This window comes from Megascapheus bottae, chromosome 10 (assembly GCF_031878675.1).
Source record: "Megascapheus bottae isolate mThoBot1 chromosome 10, mThoBot2.hap1, whole genome shotgun sequence".
NCBI lineage: Eukaryota > Metazoa > Chordata > Mammalia > Rodentia > Geomyidae > Megascapheus > Megascapheus bottae.
Genome location: NC_143518.1, coordinates 57,685,215 through 57,708,950, shown reverse-complemented (window position 1 = coordinate 57,708,950; position 23,736 = coordinate 57,685,215). Strand labels below are relative to the sequence as shown.

The 23,736-nt window shown below is 47.8% G+C and overlaps 1 protein-coding gene across 3 annotated transcripts in view; it reads left to right on the top strand.

Moving 5' to 3' along the window:
• The window catches only part of Lgr6 (leucine rich repeat containing G protein-coupled receptor 6), a 115,607-nt gene extending 93,719 nt beyond the window's left edge, over window positions 1–21,888 (top strand). For 2 of the 3 annotated variants that reach the window (XM_090341423.1, XM_090341424.1), the window contains 9 exons: window positions 1,245–1,313; window positions 2,463–2,534; window positions 3,635–3,700; window positions 4,905–4,976; window positions 5,324–5,395; window positions 7,784–7,909; window positions 9,016–9,182; window positions 14,120–14,200; window positions 17,205–21,888. In XM_090341423.1, coding sequence (XP_090197549.1) covers window positions 1,245–1,313; window positions 2,463–2,534; window positions 3,635–3,700; window positions 4,905–4,976; window positions 5,324–5,395; window positions 7,784–7,909; window positions 9,016–9,182; window positions 14,120–14,200; window positions 17,205–18,457 — 1,978 coding nt within the window. In that variant the 3' untranslated portion in view covers window positions 18,458–21,888. The remainder of the gene's footprint in view (window positions 1–1,244; window positions 1,314–2,462; window positions 2,535–3,634; window positions 3,701–4,904; window positions 4,977–5,323; window positions 5,396–7,783; window positions 7,910–9,015; window positions 9,183–14,119; window positions 14,201–17,204) is intronic. The other variant, XM_090341422.1, reaches the window with a different exon arrangement.
• Window positions 21,889–23,736: the final 1,848 nt, after the last annotated feature.

Below are 23,736 nucleotides of genomic sequence, written 5' to 3'. Positions count from 1 at the left end.
TAGGCTGGTTGTACAGTGGCTTGGAGAAGAGAATTCTAGGCCCCTCACTTGACCATATTTATCCCACTTAACCTGAAGATCTCCTTGGTTTCCTTTCCCCAACTTTTAATTTCCAGCCATGTCCCACTACACAAAAACATCTATGGATTGCTTCAGCATCCTGTGGCCTCTTGGTGCATAGTGAACCCCTTCAAAGTACTTGTTTCATTTTCATATTATCATATTTCATCTTTATCCCAACATATGCCATTCTTCCTCTTTATAGGCGGAATCCAAGGTATTCTAGTACTGCCTGGGCTTGAGACCAGGACCCTCAGGGTTTCCTTTCTTTTTTCTTTTGCGTGCGTGCGTGTGTGTGTGTGTGTGCGCGTGCGTGCGTGCGTGCGTGCGTGCGTGTGTGTGTGTGTGTGTGTGTGTGTGTGTGTGTGTGCGCGCGCATGCGTGCTGGTACTTAGGGTCTGGGTGCTGATCCTTAGCTTTAGTATTCTACCACACTTCCAGCTCCATTTCAGCTTTTTGGTGGTGGTAAATTGGAGATGAGTCTCCCAAAGGGAGGGATGGGTAAGCATGTTGAAAGGGGTAACATTAATTAAGCTGCACTGTATTTATAAATTGCTTTGTTAAGTGACCATTTCTTTGTACAAATACTTAAAGGTAATTTGAAAAATTAAATAAATTTTTAAAAAGAGAGAGTCCTACACATTTTTGTGCCTGGATTACCTTTGAACCATGATTCTCAAATTTCAACCTCCTGAATAGTTAGGATTACAGGTATGAGCCACTGGCACCCAGCTTAACCATCAGCTTTAACCCTCAGCCTCTGAGGGCTCTAACTCTCTGTTTAAAGTGTTAGCCTTAAGCAAAATAGCCAAGTGAAAGCATGAGGCTTTGAGTTTAAGCCCCAGTACCTGCCCCCCTCTACACACAGTAGTTGAGCTGGATGTGGTAGTACGCGTCTGCCATCCCAGCACTTGGGATGCTGAGATGGGAGGATGGTGATTTGGAGGTCAGCCTTTCTTACATCCCGAGGCCCTGCCCTAACAAAACAACAGAAAGGAAGTGGCTGCTTGGACCCTGTTAAACATGTTTCAATCACCACCAAGGCCAGAGTGGCTGGGTGGAGGAAGACTAGGGAAAGGTGACATATGCCCCAAAGTTAGAGACCCCAAGATAGAAGATATCTAAGGGCAGAGAGCCCAGCTGTTGATAACCCACCTTTCCAAGGCTGCTGTCTCTGTTCACAGATCCCTGAATGGTGCTGCAGACATCCAGCAGTTCCCAGACCTCAAAGGCACCACCAGTCTGGAGATTCTGTGAGTAGATTCTGTTTTCCTCTACCTGCTAGGTCTCCCTAGCTGCCCTCTCCCAAGTACCCTCTGAAGCTCTTCAGCCTCCTGTCTCTGGAAGGTCCAGACTCTGTGCTCCCTCCTTCTTCCTATGGCCTACCTTTACTGCTGACCCAGGGCCTGGGCCCATCTCCAGATATGGTACTACTTTGCCTCAGGGTTAGTAAGTTGGGCTTGGCTATTTCTAGTCTGGCAGGTACACTGATACACCAAGGACTTAGAATGAGGAGTAGGATGGTAAAAAACCATCCATTTTTTTTTCTTTTGGAGGCTTAGTTACAACAAAGACTTTTCCCTGATTCTCTGATTTCTCTGCCCTCTAAGGGAGCATTTGCCCATAGTAGGTCCTCATGAATAGAGTAATCAAGCAAGCACCCAATATGATTATGAGGAGTCAGCTCATTGCTGAGCTGTCATTGCTAGCTGGAACTCTCCTCTGTGCCTTCATTGTTTCCCCTCTAGCTTCAGTGGCATGTGGGAAATTTTCTATGAGGGAAGTCATAGTTTCCCAAGAATGACCTTGGCCTTGGGTCTTTCTTGAGACACCATGTGCCTAAGCCAAGCCTATTCTCCAACCTGCCCCCATGCCCTCCCCACCCTGGCCCTCTAGCTCCTCCCCTTCTTTCCCATCTCTTCTCCCTCCCCAGACACAGGAAGCAAAGTCTGTGTTCCCATGGTTTAGACAGAGCTCGTTTCTATCTATTCCCTGCCACAGCCATCCCCTCCTTCCCAAGGCCCCTGGAGCACAGAAGATTTAGTCCTTGGCCCATAAGTCCAGTGTTGCTGGGGACAGTTATGGAGGAGGAGATGGAGTAGGGTGGAAAGAATGGACTAGGCATGCAAGACTATCTGCCAAGCTGAGCTCCTGGGCTGGAGCCCTTTCTAGCTCCACTACCATCCTCAATTTCTTCAGACTTAGGGAAGCTTGGCACCCAGATGCCAGGATCAGCTTTTGTCCTCATAGCCCTACCCACTGGCCTGTCTCTCTTTTGTCAGTCTTGCCTCTCCCCCGACCCCAAACTCTGATGATAGTATCAGGCTCAGAGCTGGGGACAGGTGGCTGGGAATGGCAGGGCTCTGGGCCTGGTGCCAGCTCTGTTTCTGTTCTCCCTGCAGGACTCTGACTCGCGCAGGCATCCGGCTGCTCCCATCGGGAATGTGCCAACAGCTGCCCAGACTTCGAGTCCTGTGAGTGGCTCACAAGCAATCTACAGTCCTGGCATTATTCCCCTGTCTGTCCCTAAGTCCCACTTAGTCATGACTCTTGCTGGAGAAGGGGGCAGCCTAAGCTTTTGCTGAGAACCTGTCCAGTAGGGACTAAAATGTCATCCTTGTGGAGGATGAGACAGGCTCTCTGGAAATCAAACCTGGGTTGTTTGAGGCCTACCTCTGAGATTCATTAGCTGTATTGATTTAGACTCACTATTTCACACCTCGGAACCTTAATCTCCTCATTTGTAAAATGAGAGTAAACTTGTAAAGGTTATGAAAATATATGTAACAAGCCTAGCACATAGTAAGTACTCAATAAACTCTAGTTTATACAGGAAATTACTTCCTTCTGGGACTTTGGAGGTACTCAAGTGGTCTATAAACTTATGTCATAGTTTGTTTGTTTGTTTGTTTTTTTCAATCTCCCCCTCAACTCCATTCTAAATCCAGGGACCACCTCGGACAGGGTTTGCTGACACAGGGGTATCTGAAGATGCGGGGCTCCATACCCCACTTTGCCATGGCTGGCAACATGTCATTGGACACATCCGGTTCTGAGGCCCTGGGCCTCAAATTCCTTATCTAAGTGAAAGGGTTAATCCAATGCTCCCCGAGGTCCCCAGCTCTGCTCTTCCTTGCCAATTTTCATAAAGGGTGATTGTAAGATCACTGGCAGAGCTGCCATTGGCTAGCTTGTTCAGCAATGCCCACATTCTCCTGGCCGGCTATCTTAGGGTCCCATGCCCTGTGCCCTACTCTCTGCCTACCCCCTCATCTCCATGCACTTCCAGTTCTACTCTCAGGAAGTTTATCCAAGGGTCCTTCAGGCCTCCATATGGCTAGGGCAGCCTCACTGGACAAAATACCAAGTCAGCCCTTTGAGGCCCTGTGAAGAGCAGGACTTGTCGAGAAAATGGTACCCTCGTGTGAGGTGCATCCACAGTCCCTGCAGGGTGCCATGGCCTTTACCTGCTTGACAGGAAGGCACAGGCCTGACAAGGGCTGCTTCTCTCACCCTTCCTCCCCATAGCCACTGCTTCACCCCACCCAGGCCCTCCTCTCTCTCTCCTCTCCAGGGAACTGTCCCATAATCAGATTGAGGTGCTGCCCAGCCTGCACAGGTGTCAGAAGCTGGAGGAAATGTGAGTTGGGGACAAGGGAGAAATGAAGGATGGAAGCCAGATTCTCAGCAGGTCTGGCAACAGCAAGGTCACAGCACACTCTGACCTTTCCCTTTCTCTGAGTCAACTAAACTCAGAGTTAGGACTAGAAATTTGACAGAGGCCTGACATGGCTCACGGGACTCCAAGCAGATGACAGACCCAGGAGCTGGTTTTCTAAAGGAATCTCAAGGTGGCTCTGTATAAGCAACTGCAACAGAGTCATCCAGTAGTAATAAAAGCTAGTGGGAAAACAGGGTCACCTCAAGGTTGGGCACAGGGTTGCTCATGTACCCTGAATTTTGGAGTGTGCCCTCTTCCTTTCCACACTCCATCAGTGCTCGCACACATATGCATACACATCTGTGTTCTTTCATAGACTTGGACATGTACATGAGACTCAAGTTTCACAAGGAAAAAACTCATTTGAAAATTATTGAAGCTCGATTCTCCCAGCTCCTGGGTTTTGTTGTTGCTGTTGTGTGTGTGAATACATACATATGTACATACATATATATGTATATATATGTATGTATTTTTTTTGTTCGGGATAGGACTTGAACTCTGGACCTGAGCATTGTCCCTGAGCTCTTCAGCTCAAGACTACCATCCTACCCCTTAAGCCACAGTACCACTTCCTATTTTGTTTTATTTTTGAGCCTCCTGGCAGCCCCATGTCTGTACCTGCCTCTGGGCCATGCAGTGGTGCGTCTAGGAGAGAAGAGATACAAGCATGGGTGATGATGAGGTCTTTGTCATTGCAGAGGCCAGGGTCCATCTCCTATTCAGACAAGCTGCCTCCTGAGCTCTCAAGCCCATCCCTGGGGCTGTCCAAGGTCTGGGCTGTGCTCTGCTGCTGGGCCAGGGTCTGGAGGACCCATGACAGTGGGGGAGTATGGAAGGCAGATCAGCCAGGCTCAGAGCCAGGCCCGGTGGGAACACTGGAAGCTGACTCGCATTGGGGCCACAGCGATGGTTTTGTGGCTTTGTCTCCTGACCCACTTACCCAAAGCAACCGGATCCCCTTGTGCTCCCTTTAATTCTGGTGACTTCCGCGGGCTGGGTCCTTTCTTCCTGTGCCAGGAGAAGTGGGGGGCTCTTCTTTCTTCCTCCCAGTGCTCCGGGGGTGTGGAGCAGAGCCAGAGTCTGAGCCTGAAGACTCATCTAGTCTCTCTTGCTACTCTAGTGGCCTCCAACACAACCGGATCTGGGAAATCGGAGCCGACACCTTCAGCCAGCTTAGCTCCTTACAAGCTCTGTGAGTACCTGAAGCACCCAGGGGTGTTGAGACTCTGTGTCCCTCTGCCAGGCTCATGCCCATAGTACATGCATCTACTTTAAGCATGCATGGCAGGCACACCATTTCCCTGTTCCATAGCTTCTTTCCCAGCATGCATCAGGAAGGGTCCTTTCCATCCAGACAGCTTCAGACGCTGCTTTGCATTACCCAGCATGCCACAGAGCCATAGAGCCAAGATGCTATGTCCCTATCTTAGGGACATAGCTAGGTTAGGGTCTGGTAAAGAATATGAGGGAAAGCCCAGATTGAGCAGAGGTCCCTGTGCGTGTCATTGTCTCCTCCTATAATATACTTTCTCTCCACAGAGACCTAAGTTGGAATGCTATCCGGACCATCCACCCCGAGGCCTTCTCAACATTGCACTCACTGGTTAAGCTGTAAGTGGCCACTGCCTTTTCCCCTGGATGCTAGGGATCAACAAGGACTCTAGGATGGCCAGTGGAAGCAGGAGGGCCACCCCTGAGCAGGAACAGGCATATATTTTTGTTTTGTTTGTGTTTTGTGTGTGTGATTCTGGTTCTTCTTGGCTGGGGGGCGGGGTTTGAAGGTTTATTTTGCAAGATTGAGGTGAAACCCAGAGCCTTATGCATGCTAGACGAGTATTCTGCCAGTGAACTGCGTCTCCAGCCCCAGGGACATGCAGAAAATGTTTGACTACACATCTCAGGGAGATAGTCTCCAGCCTAATCCATCATTCTGACAGTCTGTTTGACAGACTCTGAGGTTTGTTGAACAAAGCTGATGTCCTGCAAGCTCTGGAACCTCATCTGCTAATGTTCTATAGCAGCAGTCTTGGTCCTCCATGTGCCAACCCACTCCAGCCTGTGCATTCTCCACATGACCAATAAAAAGGGGCATGGACCCAGGGTGCAAGAGACTCAAGGTCTGCTGTCATTGTGGGAAGCAGAAGACAACAGATCCCCCCTCCCTCCCTCCTCCTCCCCTCCCCCCTCTTTTTTTCTTTCTTTCTTCCTCTCTCCCTTTCTCTCTCTTCTTTCTTCCTTCCTTCCTTCCTTCCTTTCTTTCTTTCCTTTTTCTTTCTTTCTCCCTCGCTCCCTTCCTCCCTATCTCTCTCTGTTTCTATCTCTCTTCGCCCTCTCTCCCTTCTTCCCTATCTTTTTTCTTTCTCCCTGCCTCCCTTCCTCCCTATCTCTTTCTTTTTTTTCTTTCTCCCTCCCTCCTTCCCGCCCTCACTTTCTTTCTTTCTCCCTCCTTCCCTTCCTCCCTATCTCTTTCTTTCTTTCTTTCCATTATTCTTCCTTTCTCCCTCTCTCCCTTCCTCCATATTTCTCTTTCTTCTTTCTTTCTTCCTCTTTCCCTTTTTCCCTATCTCTACTTTCTTTCTTTCTCTCCCTCCTTCCTGCTCTTCCTTCTTCTTCTTCTTCCTCTCCCCCTCTCCCCTCCCCCCGTCTCTATATACCGGGGTTAGAACTCAGGGTCTGGGTGCTGTTCCCTTAGCTTTTTTGCTCAAGGTTGGTGGCACATTTTGAGGAACATCTTCACCTTCAGCTTTTTGCTGGTTGAATGGAGATAAGAGTCTCATGGACTTTCCTGCCTGGGGTGACTTTGAAACTCAATCCTCTGATCTCAGCCTCCTGAGTAGCTAAGATTATAGGCATGAGCCACTAGCACCTGGGCAGCAACAGAGTCTTGAAATTGTGTAAGAGAGATCATGTAAGACTGACTCCATAGTCATTGTGGCAGGCCAGATGAGGCCTGCCACACACTGTGGGTACAGGTTATCCTCTGTACAAGGACTCAGAGCAAATGCTCCACCTGCCTGCTGGGACAATTGTGTGTCCTAAAGGCATGTCCACCCAGATTCTTAATAATATATAGGCTCCTGTGGCCTAGCTCCGGTCCTAGCCTCAGAGATCAGCTAGTCCCAGGTCCACATTTTACTGGTGATGTCTCCAAGGCCCAAGGCAAGAAGCTTGCTCAGCCAAAGGCCAGAGCCCAGGGCTTCTGATGAGGTGGCTTCAGTCCCTCCACAGGCTGCGATTCTCTGGGCTTTGGGCTGTGGTCTTAAGACTCTCACCTCCGTTTTTCCTCTCCTGTTTGCTCTACTCCTGCCAGATAGGTAGGGCAGATATTTTTATCCTTTGAAAGGTGAGGACATTGGAACTCAGGCAAAGTTTTGACTCCTTTTGGTTACATAGTGAGTTGGTAGCAGTGCCAGGTTTCCTGCCTGCCAGTCCAGAGCAGTTTCCACGACGCACAGTCTGTGGTCTTGCTGTTTGCTTTGGAGCTCCGACTTCTACTAATAATGTCTGCACCTCTGGCTACAGGACAGAGCCTGAAAGGGAAAATGGATGACCCAATCTCTGCTTGTAGCCAGATGACCAGCTCTGTCTTAGACCTACTCAGCCTCTTGTACTACTAGAAAAGCAGAGTAAAGGTAGGGAAGGGAAACAAAGAACAGGCCGGCCCCCCCGGGGAACATAGTGGGCAGGGGCCCTGGGTGGAACTCAGATTGGGGACAGGAGGTATCTTTCGGAGCTCTGTATGTTATCTATAAGCTGGGACAGCCTGGCATTGTTAGAACAGCCGCTGGTCCAGATTGGTGCTGGATGTTTCTTGAATGAATCAATGAGTTAGAAGGGCCCTCCCCCACGGGTCACACTGTCCTCTCTCTGCGCTTACCTTCTGTCCTTTGCTCCTTTCCTCTTGCCTCCATCCCAGGCACACTGGTCTCACCCTCTGCACAGCCCTGCCCCTCAGCAATCCCACTGAGTGCCAATAACCCTGACCATCCACTGTCCTAGGGACCTGACAGACAATCAGCTGACCATATTACCCTTGGCCGGGCTGGGGGGCCTGATGCATCTGAAGCTCAAAGGGAACCTGGCTCTGTCTCAGGCCTTCTCCAAGGACAGTTTCCCCAAACTGAGGTGAGCACATACTTTTTCTGACACCTAGAGATGTTCACTTTGGGGCAGCTGGAGATCATGGAGGGACAAGGGAAAAGCTGTTCCCCTCCATCCCCACCTCACTTGAGAAGAGCCTTAGTGGCTTAGACTTTGGCCAAGCTTAGACAGGGCAGGCTCACCTGACCTCCCACCAGCTGGATCAGTGCATTGTCTCCTTCTTACCCCTATCTCCTCTGAAGCATTTCTCCCTCCCAAGTGCCAATCCCAGAAGACACTGGGGCTGCCCTGTGAGGATGGGAGTAAGCTGATATGAAGGTCCTTGGAGCACCTCTCTTCTTGTCTGGTTCATCCCAGCCAGACTATCCGTCCTTACTTGGGCGCCATCTGGGGCCCTGGAATCGGGGCAGAGCCCAGGGCACTGATGAGTGGAAAACAAGCTGCACAGCCAGTCCCTGGTGCTAATGACATCCAGGCCTCTTTCATGCAGTGGCAGCCCAGCAGCAGCACTGCTTGTGTGGCCCAGGCCTTGTCTGCTACAAGCGAATGAAATGCCCTAGGCATCTGCCCTCACCCTAAGAGAACAAGTTCAGATCTGATGTGTCCCAAGGCAGAAAGGGATGGAGTGTGGGTTTTGCAGAGGGAAAGGGTAAAGATTCCCTGGGAGTATCCTTGCCTGCTTTTATTTTTGGAAAGGAGACAGTGTTGGGGGGTCAAACCCAGAGCCTTCTGGCAGGCTAAGCAAGCACTCTGTCACTGAGCTACATCTCCAGTCCCTGCTTCCTTAAATATAAAGGAAGACTGGTTGCCTGGGAAGGGGACCAACACCCCCTAGTACTATGTGGCCTTGGGGAATTGCCTGTCTGTTGAAGAGATTCCTTAATTGATGGGCAGAAGGTTTGTGTCTACCTCCATCCTGAATGTGAATGGGAAAACTGGAACAGGCCCAGCACCCTTCAGCTTAGGAGTGTGGCTATTCCATTCGCATGGAGGCTTCAACACAGGAGCAGGGCTCTTAGGAGTGTCGTAGAGGCAGGTACTAAGTAGCCAGTCCTTGTGCTGGATACATTGTAACACAGGCTGGGTTCTGACTCCAAACACACTAAGGCAGCTCAATCCTACCCCCTCAGGATCCTGGAGGTGCCCTATGCCTACCAGTGCTGTGCCTATGGTGCCTGTGCCAGACTCTTCAAGGCCTCTGGGCAGTGGCAGGCTGAGGACTTCCACCTGGAGGAGGAGGAGGCCCAGGCTCCAAAAAGACCTCTGGGCCTCCTGGCTGGACAAGCAGAAAACCAATGTAAGTGACTGGGGGCCCCTGGGAGGACGTTAGAAAGGAGTTTTGAAGCCAGGCACTGGTGGTCCACACTTGTAATCCTAGCTAATTTAGGAGGCTGAGATCTGCTGATCCCAGTTTGAAGCTAGCCTGGAAAGAAAAGTCTATGAGACTCTTATCTTCAGTTAATCAGCAAAAAGCCAGAAGTGGAGCTATGGCTCAAGCAGTGGAGCTCCAGCCTTGAGTGGAGAAAACCAAGTGAAAGTGTGAAATCCTGAGTTCAAGCTCCCAGTACTAGCACCCCCTCCACCCCAAAAAGTGATGTGTGCTCATAAAGCCCTAAGAAGGGGTGTTTGGGATCTAGAAGACATTGTCCCACTGTTTGTCATCTGGCTCGCCAAGGGTATACCCAAAGGTGCTTGGGTAGCCATAGCAACACGAATGTCTCCACACTTGCCTAGCCCTTAGCCGTTCATAAGGTACCTCATACATACCATGTCTCCGAATCCTCTGAGGTCATGTCTCCTTCTGTGGCTGCCTCCCTACCCCATTGCCTTTCAACCTTTGGATGTTCTCAGAGAAGATGGACTCATTAGTTTGTCAGCCTGAGCTAAGTAGGATGGAATTAAATCAACTGAATTCAACCTGCTTCCAGAACCAAAAGGGATGATGGATAGACTTGTTCTTCAAGGCTCTACTGTGACTCCATTCTGTCTGTGAGTGTGGAGTGAGAAGTCACGACCACAACATATGAGAAGGCCTTGCTCAGAAGGGAAGATCTGGCTGTTTCTGGGAGGACTGGGATGGAAGGAAAGTTTGGAGGTAGAGAGGATTTGCAAAGGGATCATCTACCAAGTATTATCTTGAAGAAAGAGGAGGCAAGAATCCTTTCCTCTATCCCTGCTCCATGTCACTGATCATGGAGTTAGTAAGGAGAGAAAGGGGTTACTTCTTGGTTAGCTTTTTCCATCTTGAACTTTATATAATATCTCAACAAAGTAAAACAGAAGAATCAAACCTGAATTGGGTCCCAGTAGCTCATGCCTGTAATCTTTGCTATTCAGAAGGCTGAGATCTGGGATCCCAGTTTGAAGTCAGCCTGGGCAGAAAAGTATATAAGACTCTTATCTCTAATTAGCCACCAAACATTCCCAGAAGTAGAGCTGTGGCTTAAGTGGTAGAGTACCAGACTTACACGACAAAGCTAAGTGACAACACAGTTCAAATCCCAGTATCAGCTCAAAAACAAAACAACAAACGCAATAACCAGAAAAAATAAATTCAAGCTGGGCACTTGTGACTCATACCTGTACTCCTAGCTATGTAGGAGGCTGAGATTTGAGGGCTGCTGTCAAAGCCAGCCTAGGCAGAAAAGACTGTGAGACTCTTCATCTCCAATTAACTACCAGAAAACCAGAAGTAATGTTGTGACACAAAGTGGTAGAGCACTAGCCTTGAGAAAAAGAGCTCAGGGAAAGCACCCTAGGCCCTGAGTTCAAGGCCCATGACTGACAAAAATAATAATAATTTAATTTAAACAGGTAAGAAAAACATACTGTGATGGTGAAATCAATAGAATTTGATCCAAACCCAACCTGGGCCTTAGACAAGCAGTTTAACATTCCTGAATCTCATTTTCCTGATCTTTCAGTAAGGAAAACAATAGCTATCTCTGAAGTTGTTGGGGAGGATCAGAAGGTTCCACACAAGGTGAAGTGTGTGGACCAGTTCTGAGAGCTGGTACCTTTGGGACACGTGTAGGGACAGTGTCATTATACAGTCCAGGGCATTGCTTATGAAGGCCAAGTGTTGGGCCCAGAGTTTGGGCATCTCACAGAGACCAAAGCATATCCCAAAGGAGGGTACAAGGCCTCAATGAGGAGGTGCCTAGCGGCTGGCAGGGCCAGTAGCAGGCTGTCCCCAGGGGACATGCCTGGAAGTCTGCCACACTGTGTTCTCCCTCAGGGGCTGGAAGCGGGAATGGAAACTTCCTTCCTCAAGGTGAAACTTTCCACCGGGCTTAGGTCTTGGACAACCACAGGGCGTCGAGTTCGTGGGCTGCCTGCCGCCTGTAACAGGAGCTGGGGTAGGGCCCCCACTTCCTGTGGGAGCAAATGAGCCTGGAGAAGGAAAGTCAGGAGCCGCTGCTCCAGCCAGATTCGATTTCCTCCTCGTTTGAAGAGTGGTTATTTAACACCTTGGCTGCGGCTTTCCCAGCCTCAGACCAAGTCCGTGGGTTTCACCCCTTATATTTCATTCATGCATTTTTTTTTTATTTCAAAGAATTGCTGAGCTCTGTTCTAGAGAACTGGGGCAAGCAGGGGGTGAATGGTAGAAAGGAAGGAAATGCCAGGAAGGTGTGGGCACACCTCAGCCTACTACCTACCCTGATGTTGTCCAGGCTGAGGGCAACTTCACAGTCCCCCAGCTCTTGGAAAAACTCCTAACTGAAGATGTTTACCCTTTAAGTGGAGGGCAAAGGAGCCACACAGGAAATAGACCTTGTGAGCCAAACACCGGGCTAAGTGCAACAGGCATCTAGTTAGCTTCCTATGATAAAGGAATGGCCCAGAAGCTGTCTGTGAAACCTGAACAATACACAGTAGCCTTTGGTTGGTTGGTTAGTTGGTTGGTTGATTTTTGCCTTTTTGAGATAGAATCTCATTGCACAGTCCAGATGGGCCTTGAATTCCTAATTCTCCTACTTCAGCTTCCTGAGTATTGGAATTATAAGGGTTCATCAGCATGCCCATGTTACACATGCCTTCTAAACATAAGCAATTCTTTCGCACCTCTTAGATCCTCATCTACACTTTTCCAGTCTGGCTTGAGAAACTGAAGTCCTTTTCTTCCAAAAGAAATCTTTCAGTGATGGATGAATTAGCCTGGCAAAAGAAAGTTGGGTCTTTATAAACTGTTTTAGAATATAATTTATATTTGGCAGTATGAAGTTTAAATTTAGGGCCGTAAGCTTGCCAAGAGCTCTGCCACCTGAGCCATAGAGCCATACTTCCAGCCCTTTGGGCTCCATAAGTTATTTTTTAGATAGAGTCTTGTGCTTTTGTCCAGTTTAGACTGAACAATGATCTTCCTACCTGTGGTTATCCTCAAAGCCAGGACCAAAGGCATATCCCACCATACGCAACTTGCTAATTGGGATGGGGTCTTGCTACCATTTTTGCCCAGACTGACCTCAAAACTCAGTCCTTCCAGTTTGCACCTTCTGTGTAGCTGTGATTACAAGCACGTGTCACCAGGCCTGACCTCTCATTTCAACATTCTAATACATTTTACGCATAACCCCCTGGAGTCACAGGTCTTGGTTTAAGAAACACCATAATAGGTTGAGAATATGCCTAGCACATTTAAGGTTGTGGCTTTGATCCTTAGCACTGCTTAAAACAAACAAACCAAACCCTGCAATTGTGAAGAAGAAAATTTCATTGGATTCAAAGATGCTTCAGAATTGCTTTTAGCAGTGGATTTACCTTGTAACCTTATTTTCTCAGACTGAACTGGAATGGTACAGCATAGAGTTAGAGTTGGAAGAAACATCGACATTCAGATGGTTGAATCCAACTTTTGACTCAGGATAGGAGCATTCTCTCGTAAATTGGGCACTTTCTGTTTCAGTATGCCCAGTGTCAAATTATGCAGCTGTCCCCATCCTCCTCATTCCCTGGTAGTGGAAAATCTAGGCTCCATAGTCCGACAAACCTGAATTTCAATGCTGCTCGTGGTTCACCAGCTGTGAAATCAGTGGCAATCCACTCACGTTGATGAGCCTGTAGCCATGATGAGGGCTGAGATGAAGAAGAGGACCACGGGGATGCTAAGAGCCACTGGAACATTCTCCCTAGTTAAATATATGCATCGAGATAGCACATTGCTGGGTCACCCTGCTTGTTTCCAGAAGCTCCTAAGCATAGGACCATCTCTCATCCATCCCTGAATTCCTATGTCCTGGTCCTGTGCCCAAATATAGTTGAAAGTTTGTCTGTCGTACATGGGCTCACCGTGCTCTAGTTAAAGCTGGGCTGCTGCTTTTTTTCAACAAATAATTCTGTCAATGGATTCTTATTTGGAAGAGCTAGAACATCTCCATTTGAAATGCAATATGCACCCTTTCAAACATGCGTGTGTGTGTGTGTGTATGCACATACATGCATGTGTGCATGCTCACATGTACCAGTACTGGGGCTTGAACTTTAGGACATTGCCCCTTAGCTTTTATGTTTAAGGCTGGAACTCTTTGGAGTAATTAATTGAAGGGAAGAACTTCACAGATTTTCCAGCCTGGGCTGGCTTGAAACCTCAGTCTTCAGATCTCAGCCTCCTGAATAGATAGGATTACAGGCATGAGCCACCAGTGCCCTGCAATTACAATCCATTGTGGTGCTGGCTCTACCTTGTGGAGTTTAACTCCTTTATGCCTGAAAGCCATTATATCCCCATTCACGCATGCCTTCTCTAAGCTGAATATCTACAGTAATTTTATTCCTCACACAAATGACCTCTGCTCCCTCATCATCCCTCATTTATCTCTGCACCCACTGCTTCTCAGTGAGATCCTTCTTCATGTGTAACGTTTGCCACTAGCCATGAAATTGCAATGTTACCTGGCTGGAATGGAGAATGGGGATTGCTAGCTTCCATCATTAGGGCAAGTTACACCTGGACTCTAAGCAGCACCTGGAGACTAAAGCTCTCTGAAGAGGGTAAAGAGAATGCTGAGCAGCAGAAGAAGCAAGTCTTAGTGAAATGTTTGCTGTACACAACTGGCAATGCAGGACATAGAGAGCTGCCCAAATAGTTATCCCCAAGGGTAGAAATAGATGTTCAGAGCTGCTGGACTGCCAAAGCTGAGTAGAGTTAGTAAGGGATACAGCTGCAGAAAGGGGCCAGAGTGAGGACCAAGGTGGGACCTAGGGTTGAAGTCAGTTTCTTCTTGCCCCTTTCAGATGATTTGGACCTGGATGAGTTCCAGCTGGAGATGGAAGACTCAAAGCCACACCCAAGTGTCCAGTGCAGCCCTGTGCCAGGTAAGATGGGCACCTGAGAAGCACAGGAAGAGGCAGGAAAGGGGAATCACACCCCAGGAGGAGTAACCAGGTCAACCATATTGGCAGCCATGCTTCAGGCGGTGATTTTGCCTTGTGTCCAACCTGCGTGGGGAAGGTAGCCTCGTTTTATAATTTTCTGGGGGACAAACTGGACCTGTGTCCCTTGTATAGCTACTTTGAGGGGAGTGATGAGGGGCTGGTGGGAGTCAAGTAATGTTTATAAATCATAGAGAATACGCATCCAGGAGGAAAACTGCTCTCATAGAGAAGAGAAACAAGAAAGAATACCTTGGTTCCACAGCTAGAAGTAGGGGTACTGCTTTTGAGTACTCCCTGGGTCTAATTTTTCTCCTTGATGCCATCAGCCTAAGATGTGTTTGTTTTTATTTATTTAGTCCTAGGACTAGAGCTTGAACTCAGGGCTTTATACTCTTGTTTGGCCTTTTTGATCAATGCTGGAGCTGACACTTGGGCTACACTTTCTCCATTCGCTTTTTGATGATTAATTGAAGCTAAGAATATCACAGACTTTTTCTTTTGTCCCAGTTGGCGTTGAACCTGGATGCTCAGACTTCTGCCTCCTGACTCGCTTGATTATAGACATGAGCCACGGGTGCTAAGAAGTCTTTAAAGAAATCTGTTGCATTTGTGTAACTGTTAACTGCCATGCTAGAAAATAGCAGCCTTTTACTCAAGCCAACACAGGAACTAATTATTCAGGATGAAGAAAGTGTGATGATCAGTTTGCTGCTTCTATTTCAGCTCACCTCCATCTCCCATTTTTTTTTTTCTTTTTAATCTTTCTTTAGCCCAGGCCCTTCCGTCAAGCCTAGTTCGCTGGCCTACTTTGCCTAGCCACAGCAATCAGCACTCAGTGACAATAGCACGCCCCCTAGTGCCCGCTGGCACTAGCACACTCACCCAGCCTAGAGAAAGCAGGTGGTGTTTCTTAGAAACTCACCTACTTCCTTAACACTACAGAAACATCATCTTTGAAAAACCAGTAATCAACTGGGATGATGTCAAAGAAAAAGTCTCAAAAACAAGGTCCAACTTGAACTTACTTTTAAAATAGCTTATTTAAATGGCCAAATAAATTATAGTTTATCATATGGTGGACTGTTATACAGACATTCAAAATATGTTTTTGGGAATTAAAGAGTAAGGGAAAGTGCACATAATAAAATTTAATTAGAGACAGAAAAAAAGCTATATGTGTGAAAATCCCAACTTGGTTTAGGCATATATGTATATATGTATTTTTAACAGACGGAAATATGCCAAAGTAAGTTCTTTCTGAGAGGTGAGGACATTAACAGTTTTAATTTTTCCATATCACATTTTAAATTTTCCATGATTACTGCTGATTACTGCAAAATGAGAAAATAAAGAATTTAAAACTAGGTCCCACAGAAGCTTCTCAAATTCCCAAGCTACCAGCAATACATTGAAAAATAAGGATCTGAAGCCAAAGGAAATGAAGAAATAATGTGTCCAAAGTTCAAGGTGATTTAAGAACAGACTTTGGAGAGAGAGATAAGAAAATACCAGAATTGGGCCGGGAGTTTGGCCTAGTAGGAAGAGTGCTTATCTAGCATGCACAAAGACCCAGGTTCAATTCCTCAGTACCACATAGGTAGGAAAAAGCTAGAAAAAAAAAAAAGCTGGAAATGGTGCTATGGCTCCAGTGGTAGAGCGCTAGCCTTGAGAAAGCCCAAGGGTGGTGCTCAGGCCTTGAGTCCAAGCCCCAGGACAAGCAAAATCAAACAAACAAAAAACCAGAATCTTACCTATCTAGTGTGTGATGAAGTCAGAAAATCCAGAAGTCACTTTTTTTTAAACTTCCTTCCTATTTTTGTCTTGTTTTGAGACAAGGTATTTCTATGTGGCCCAAACTGCTCTTGAAGTCTGAATTTCCCTGTCGCAGCCTCCGAAGTGTTAGGAGTACAGTCATGTACCACCACACCTGGCTTAGTGGCTTAGAATTTTGATTACTTGCTTTAATCCCGAATACCAATTCACTGACAAATGAATACGAAATGTGATATAACAGCTCTCTCACAGGGCAAGAGAGCCACTGCAGTATACTATTGGGTCCCATCTGCAGTGGACTACTGAGCAGCAGAACCTGCCAGACTATGGTTACTGTCTGGGCAGTCATTCATGCACTGCCTTTACCCCATCTGTGGCCAGTTCTGATGTTCTCTCCTCTCTCTTAGGCCAGTCTGTCCTTTCATCCTTCCAAAGTTTGTTCCATTAGAAGGACAGGTGTACTTAGCATTTCCTCAATGCCTGAGTTGGTGCTGAAAAAGCATCAGCCAACCAGTTCAGGCTAGCTTCCCCTCTCCCCTCCACCAGTGGCCACCATATTGGGAGGGTCTTGAGTTCTGCCATAACTCAGGCCAACTCTCCTATAAGCCACCATCACAGGATACTGCCCAGGGTTGCAAACATCTGAAAAATTGCCTAAAGGGAGGAGAGAAGGTGGGCTGGGACAATACAAACATCAGGTCCCTGATCATGTGGGGGCACCCTGTTTTCTGGGCCCAGGCGCCACTGTTCACTGTCCTGAGTGGCCTTTTCTTTTCTCTTTATTGAAGAAACTCTTGGCCGCTATGCTCATCATTTCCTTGTTTTATTTCTATACTACTGGAGACCAAGACCCACCACACTAGTGCTTCTGTGCTGCTTTAATGTACACATCTATTTGCGTTCCTTTTGGGGAAAAGGTTAGAGATCACTCATTACTCCTCCTTGGAAGGAAGGCCATTCATATTCTGATTCCCCAAGACACCCTCCACCCCAACTCCGAGAGTTCTCTGGGGTGGAGGTCAGGCCTACCTAGCCTAGGACAAGTTTTCTCGGGGCAGCCTTGGTCCCTGGGGCAGAGGGAGTCTCTGAGCACAGAGGCCATCCTTGCTCCTCCCAGTCTGGTCCCAGCAGCCCATGGCCCTAGGTTTATGACTGTTCCTCTCTCTTACAGGCCCCTTCAAGCCCTGTGAGTATCTCTTTGAGAGCTGGGGCATCCGCCTGGCTGTGTGGGCCATCGTCCTTCTGTCCGTGCTCTGTAATGGGCTGGTATTGCTGACTATGTTTGCTGGTGGGCCAGGTCCCTTGTCCCCAGTCAAGTTTGTGGTAGGTGCCATTGCAGGTGCCAATACGTTGACTGGCATTTCCTGTGGCCTGCTGGCCTCTGTGGATGCTTTGACCTTTGGCCAGTTTGCTGATTATGGAGCCCGCTGGGAGATGGGGCTGGGCTGCAGGGCCACGGGCTTCCTGGCCGTCCTGGGCTCGGAGACCTCAGTGCTGCTGCTCACCCTGGCTGCTGTGCAGTGCAGCGTCTCTGTCTCCTGTGTCCGGGCCTATGGGAAGGCCCCTTCGCTGGGCAGCATCCGAGTGGGAGCCCTGGTCTGCCTGGCACTGGCTGGGCTGGCTGCTGCCCTGCCCCTGGTGTCAGTCGGGGAATATGGAGCCTCTCCCCTCTGCCTGCCCTATGCACCCCCTGAGGGCCAGCCATCCGCCCTGGGTTTTGCTGTGGCCCTGGTGATGACGAACTCCTTCTGCTTCCTGGTCGTGGCTGGTGCCTACATCAAGCTCTACTGTGACTTGCCACGTGGGGACTTTGAGGCCGTGTGGGACTGCGCCATGGTGAGGCATGTGGCCTGGCTCATCTTTGCAGATGGGCTCCTCTACTGTCCCGTGGCCTTCCTCAGTTTTGCCTCCATGCTGGGCCTCTTCCCTATCACCCCAGAGGTCATCAAGTCTATCCTGCTCGTGGTACTGCCCTTGCCGGCCTGCCTCAACCCCCTGCTATACCTGCTTTTCAACCCCCACTTCCGGGATGACCTTCGGAGGCTCTGTCCCCATTCTGGGGCTGCCAGGCCCCTGACGTACGCTGCTGCTACCAGTGAGCTGGAGAAGAGCTCCTGTGATTCCACTCAAGCGCTCGTGGCCTTCTCTGATGTGGATCTTATTCTGGAAGCTTCGGAGACTGGACGGCCCCCTGAACTGAAGACCTATGGTTTTCCCTCAGTGACCCTCATCTCCTATCAGCAGCCAGGGCCCCCCAGGCTGGAGGGAAGCCATTTGGTAGAGCCAGAGGGAAGCCATATGGGGAACCCACAGCCCTCTCTGGGTGGAGAACTTCTGCTGAGGGTAGAGGGAGCCACATCAGCAGGTGGGTGCCCCTCTGTGGGAGGGGGCTTCCGGCCCTCTGGCTTTGCCTCACACTTATAAATGTCCCTTCCTAGGACATGTTCTTTTCCTCCCATCTCTTTCCTGTCCTCTCTCCCCTGTCTAAGAATGATGGCTGCTTGTAAAATAGGTTAAATTGGAGCTCAGTGCCGTGGTGGTCTAGGCCCTGGCTCCTTTGCTCTCTCCTCTCCATGGCCAACACCAGTGCATTTCACCTTTATGCTGACCTCCTCTGTCAAATCCAAAGCAATGGAATTTACGTAAGGGAAATATGGGAAGTAAAAGACAGTGAGTGAGATGGGGGCTCATAGGGCTAGCTGGGATCAGAGCTTAAAGGACAATGAGACTTTACAGAGAAAGGTCTGGAAGGAGACCACCACATATGGGCATCTTTCTTGTGACTCATGAATGGGATACAAAATACGTTCTGTAAACTGGTGCTGGTGACTCATGCCTATAATCCAAGCTACTCAGGGGATTAAAGATCATGGTTTGAAGCCAGCCCAGGCAGGAAAGTCATGAGACTCGAATCTCCAATTAACCACCAAAAAGTCAGAAGTGGAGCTGTGGCTCAAGTGGCAGAGTGCTAGCTTTCAGAGAAAAAAACTTAGGGACAGTACCTAGGTCCTGAGTTCAAACCCCCAGTACTCTCTCTCTCTCTTTCCCTCTATTTATATGTATATATATGCGTGTGTGCACATACATACATATGTATTATCTGTTCATCTTGACCAATGGAAAAGTTAAAATGTGTTTTGGAAGCCATTACACATTCTGCCCATTTCTGTTAGTGAATAAAGGATCTGCAGCAGAAAAAAATAGACTGAACTTAGTTTAAGCAGGTTATCCAAATTATTTAACAAACTTTCATTTGCTTATTTGGCCCTCATGTAATACTTTTAATCTCAGAACTTAATGCACCTTTTTCCCAGGGGACTCCCCTCAGTGTTACCCAGTGCTGTCCAGTGACATCACAAGATTCCAGAACTCCTTGAAAGCTCTGATTCTAAGGAGTCCAACAAGAGGCCATGGTCAGAGGTAACTAGTGATTCCATTGGCTAGTATAGACTGTCCATCCTCACTGTCGGCTCCACTTGTCCCACCCATCAAAGAGGGAGGAATCCACCACTATGGTTTCAGCATCAGTCCTCCCACAGTGGGACAGGGAGAAAAGTGTTTCTGGATATAGATTCCCTCCCCACCCTGGCCCCAAACACCAGTGAAACTTGTCTCAGGAAGGATTTGGGGTCCTGGCGAGTTATATATGAGGAAGCCTGTACCGATGTGGGCTCTCCCTGGCTCTGAGTTGCTTTCATATGCTTCTCTTTCCAAAGCCCCCTGGCCATCTCTTGCCACTACCTGATCCTAAATCCAGACCTTTCTTTTCTGTAGGACAGGGACCCATCAGTCAAAAAAAAAGAAATATACTGCATTTTAGGTAGTTTTGGAGTTATCTGGGACTCACGGATGCCCCCAAACAGGCAGTGGACCCTTTTGTGTCTCTCTTCTTGATTTTACTACCTTATGCTTTCCCACATGTGGTGGATGAGCTTCAAAATGTCTCCTACTCCATCTCACACATACCCATCCAGTCTCCGGATGAGGAGAGGAGGCTGGACATCCATGAAGTCATAGAAAGGGAGTCTTGCAGATACAAAAGGGGAATCCAAGATTCAGAAATGGTGAGACTTGTTCCAGGGCACCCTCAACATCAGTCCTGTTGGGAGGACCCAATTTGGTATCTTGAGATTCAGTCCTTGGGATCCTTAGCTAGGTCCTACCCTGGGGACTCTGCCATTAAGACAACCCCAGAAAGCCTTTCTGGTTTCACAGTGCCAGTCCCTGTAGTGTAGCTTCTCCACTAGCTTCCTGCTGTCTCCTGTGCTCAGGGGAAATTCTGACATAGGTCAAAAAGATTACCTGGGCGAAGGGGCAGGATGAGGCAAAGTTCATGCCTGGAACTCCATACCTTTCTAAATCTTGCGGCTAGTTGAATTTTCTGAACTCTTACAGGCTTTGAAGCTGAATCTGCTCACCTTAAAATTCCGTAGGGTCTTAGCAGGGGGTCAGCTGCAAAGAAGGAGCTTACTCAGTGATGGACCATTGATTTATCAATTGTTTGAGGACTCCTGGTCTTCCTATTTATCCAGGGCTGATCACAAGTTCTTAATTGAAGACAATGTTAACTTTGAGTCTGTGTTACTGTGAGTTGCTTTGGTGGCTCTCATCAGTGAAAGAAGCTCTCTGAGATACCCTGAAACCCCATTGGTGACAAAATTGATATGATTTGGGAAGCCATGACTTCTAACTGTAGAGCTCTACTGACTCCCTACCATGAGATCATGGTTCCCTTTGGAGTTAGGGAACCAGCCTGGACATGGAGTGGCAGGGTCATGTGGATGTCTAGGCGTTATAGGAACTGTTATCTACAGGTGTCTTCTCCTATGAAATGTAGGCCAGTTCTCTTTGGCTGCAAGTGATCAAGTGGCATTGCTGTCAAAGTCTAAAGATCTGACATCCGTTGAGGCTGGACCTCATGGTCAAAGGAGAGGCGGGAGGGTAGAGAAAAGGTTGAGAAGGGGTTTGTCATAAACTTATTCGAGAATTCTAGTCAATGTACATTTACCTAAAATAAGATCATGTGGTAAAGTTTCTTTGTGTTTTGCCTTTGACTGAATTCCTAGCAAATCGGTATGTTATTCCTTTGGTTATCTCCTTTATGATCAGTAGATTACATTGTGTATTTGGTTAATCACAAAATCATTTTGTTCAGTGTACATGAATGAACTTATTTTTTCTGGTTGACAGAATCTTCCAAAATGGTGTCCACAGGAAAAAAAATCCGTCTTAGGAGGGCTATGGTATTGGACATACTGGGAACCTCTGAGCCAGCATGCACTGCCCTGGGTTCTGTGTGCTGTGTCTTGGCAGCTGGTGCCAACCAGAGTATCCTCTTAGACCAGCTGATGGAGGAGAACTTCTTTTGGTGGACCATAGTTTGCTAAATATTTCTGTACACACTGAAAGAAAAACCAAAAACACCCAGAGCTAAAATTAGAAGGGTATAGATTAACAAAGTCTCTAGTCCAGCCTTCCCCTTAACCTGTCCCAACCCTCTTCCAGGAAGAATAAAGGCTTAAAGAATAAGGTAGGGGCTGGGTGCTGGTGGCTCATGCCTGAAATCCTTCCTACTCAGGAAGCTGAGATCTGAGGATCTAAGGGAGAGAAAGCAGGAAGAGCTGACAAGAAGGCCTGAGAAGAGAGGATGACAAGAGGTAGCTAGAAACCTGATCCTTTCTGGTACCCTCCCCTCTGACTACCTCTGCTCTGGTTTAGCAAATTCCCTCTCCCATCATTCCCCACACTGTGTTCCTCCTGTGACCCAATTCCAAGCTCCATGCCATAACCAGCTATGTAAAATGTAAGAATTGTCAAGATGTACATATTTGGGTTCTTCTGTATAATAAAGTGCCAGTGAAGTACTGTATGTGTCTATCAGTATCTTTCTGCTACCTCTGCTGGGACCAAGGGAATGGCCAGAAGTGGGGAGGCTTTGAAGGAGGAGAGAGCATCTAGATGGTCAAGTCTCCTTCTCACCCTAACTTCTGAATTTGAAGCATGTGAAGCCCAACTATAAAAGTGCATAGTTCACATTTGGAAGTGGGAGAATTAATTCCACAAAGCTGCTTTGAAGTATCCTTCATGTGCTTTGCACTTGACCCGACACAGAATGACCAGAAGAAAGGTCTGTGCAGGCTAACCTTTCATTACTCAGCCTCGGAAACCTTATTAAACGCAAGCCTACTGCTATGTTTCCTGATACTCTAAACGCCCAACAATCGGCTTGCTTTCGGCCAGATTCCTTACTCATGCTCTACCGTGGGATTTTTCTCCTTCAGACATCTTGTTTCTGAGTGAAATGATGCCCAATCTTAAGGAAACTTACAATTATGGTAATAGGCTAGAACTCCAGAATGGTATGAGGAGATAGGTGCCAGTGGCTCATGCCTATAATCCTAGCAAACTCGGAAAGATGAGGTCTGAAGATTGAGGTTGGAAGCCAGCTGGGAAGGAAAGTCTGTGAGACCCTTATCTCCAATTAACCAGCTAAGAAACAAGTAGAGCTGAAGCTCAAGTGGTAGAGTACTGGCCTTGAGTAAAAAAGCTAAAGGATAGTTCAGGCTCTGGGTTGGAATTCCAGTATGGGCACACACACACACACACACACACACACACACACACACACACACACACACACACGGTTTGAGAAGCCCACTGGCCTGGTGCTTGATTACCTTTTCTTCCTCTCCCTTCTCTCTTTCCTCCTCCTCTCTTCTACTTCATTTCTTCCCTTTCCTTTTCTTCTTCTTTTCTTCCCTCCCCTCTTCCTCCTCTTCATCTCTCTGTTCTTTTCCTCCTCTTCCCCCTACCTTTCCTCTCCTCCTCCTCCTCCCACTTGCTCTCTTTTTTCTTTTGTATTTACTTTTATTTCAAAATTAATTTTTGAGTTAGTAATGAACCCTTCCCTCCTCTGAGAGATCAGACAGCGCTAGGTAAACCCTTGCCGTCTGCTCTTCTTGAACACAGCATTCCACCTCCCTTCATTCTTCTGACCTAGCTACAGGAAAGCTGATTTCCTCAAGGGTTCTTATAGTCTGGGTTAAGAAATAGATTCCTAGGCCAGGCGCCAGCCGGTGACTCTTGCCTATAATCCTAGCTACTCAGGAGGCTGAGATCTGAGGATTATGGTTCAAATCCAGCCTAGGCACTAAAGTCCGTGAGACTCTTACCTCCAATTAACCACCAGAAAACCAGAAGTGGTGCTGTGGCTCAAGTGGTAGATGATAGAGTGATAGCCTTGAGTTTAAGAGCTCAGGGATAGAGTCCAGATCCAGAGTTCAAGCCCTATGACCAACACACCCCCCCCCAAACAAACAAAAACCCAGAAAAAAAAATAGAGTCTCAGGAGTTAACTCCAGTATGTGCCTGTTTCTTGAGAGACAGAATCTAAGCAACTGCAGAAATATAAAGAGAACTGAGGCTGGGCCTATGTCTAAAAAGCAAAGAGCATTCTGGATTTAAAGCAGTGCCAAGTTCTGCTTAATGGGAATCTGTCAGTAGTTGCCAGTACCCACCATGGGCAGGCTCCACTGTTCTCTCTGTACGTCTGTTCCAATGTCTATCTGCTTCTTAACCACATTCCAGTACTCCATCCCCACCCTTTTTGTTTAAAAAGCTTTAATCTAATTTTTGAATAAGTAACACATTGACATGGTTCAAATAACAGCGGTTTTTATTAACAGTCTCTCTCCTGTCTCTTC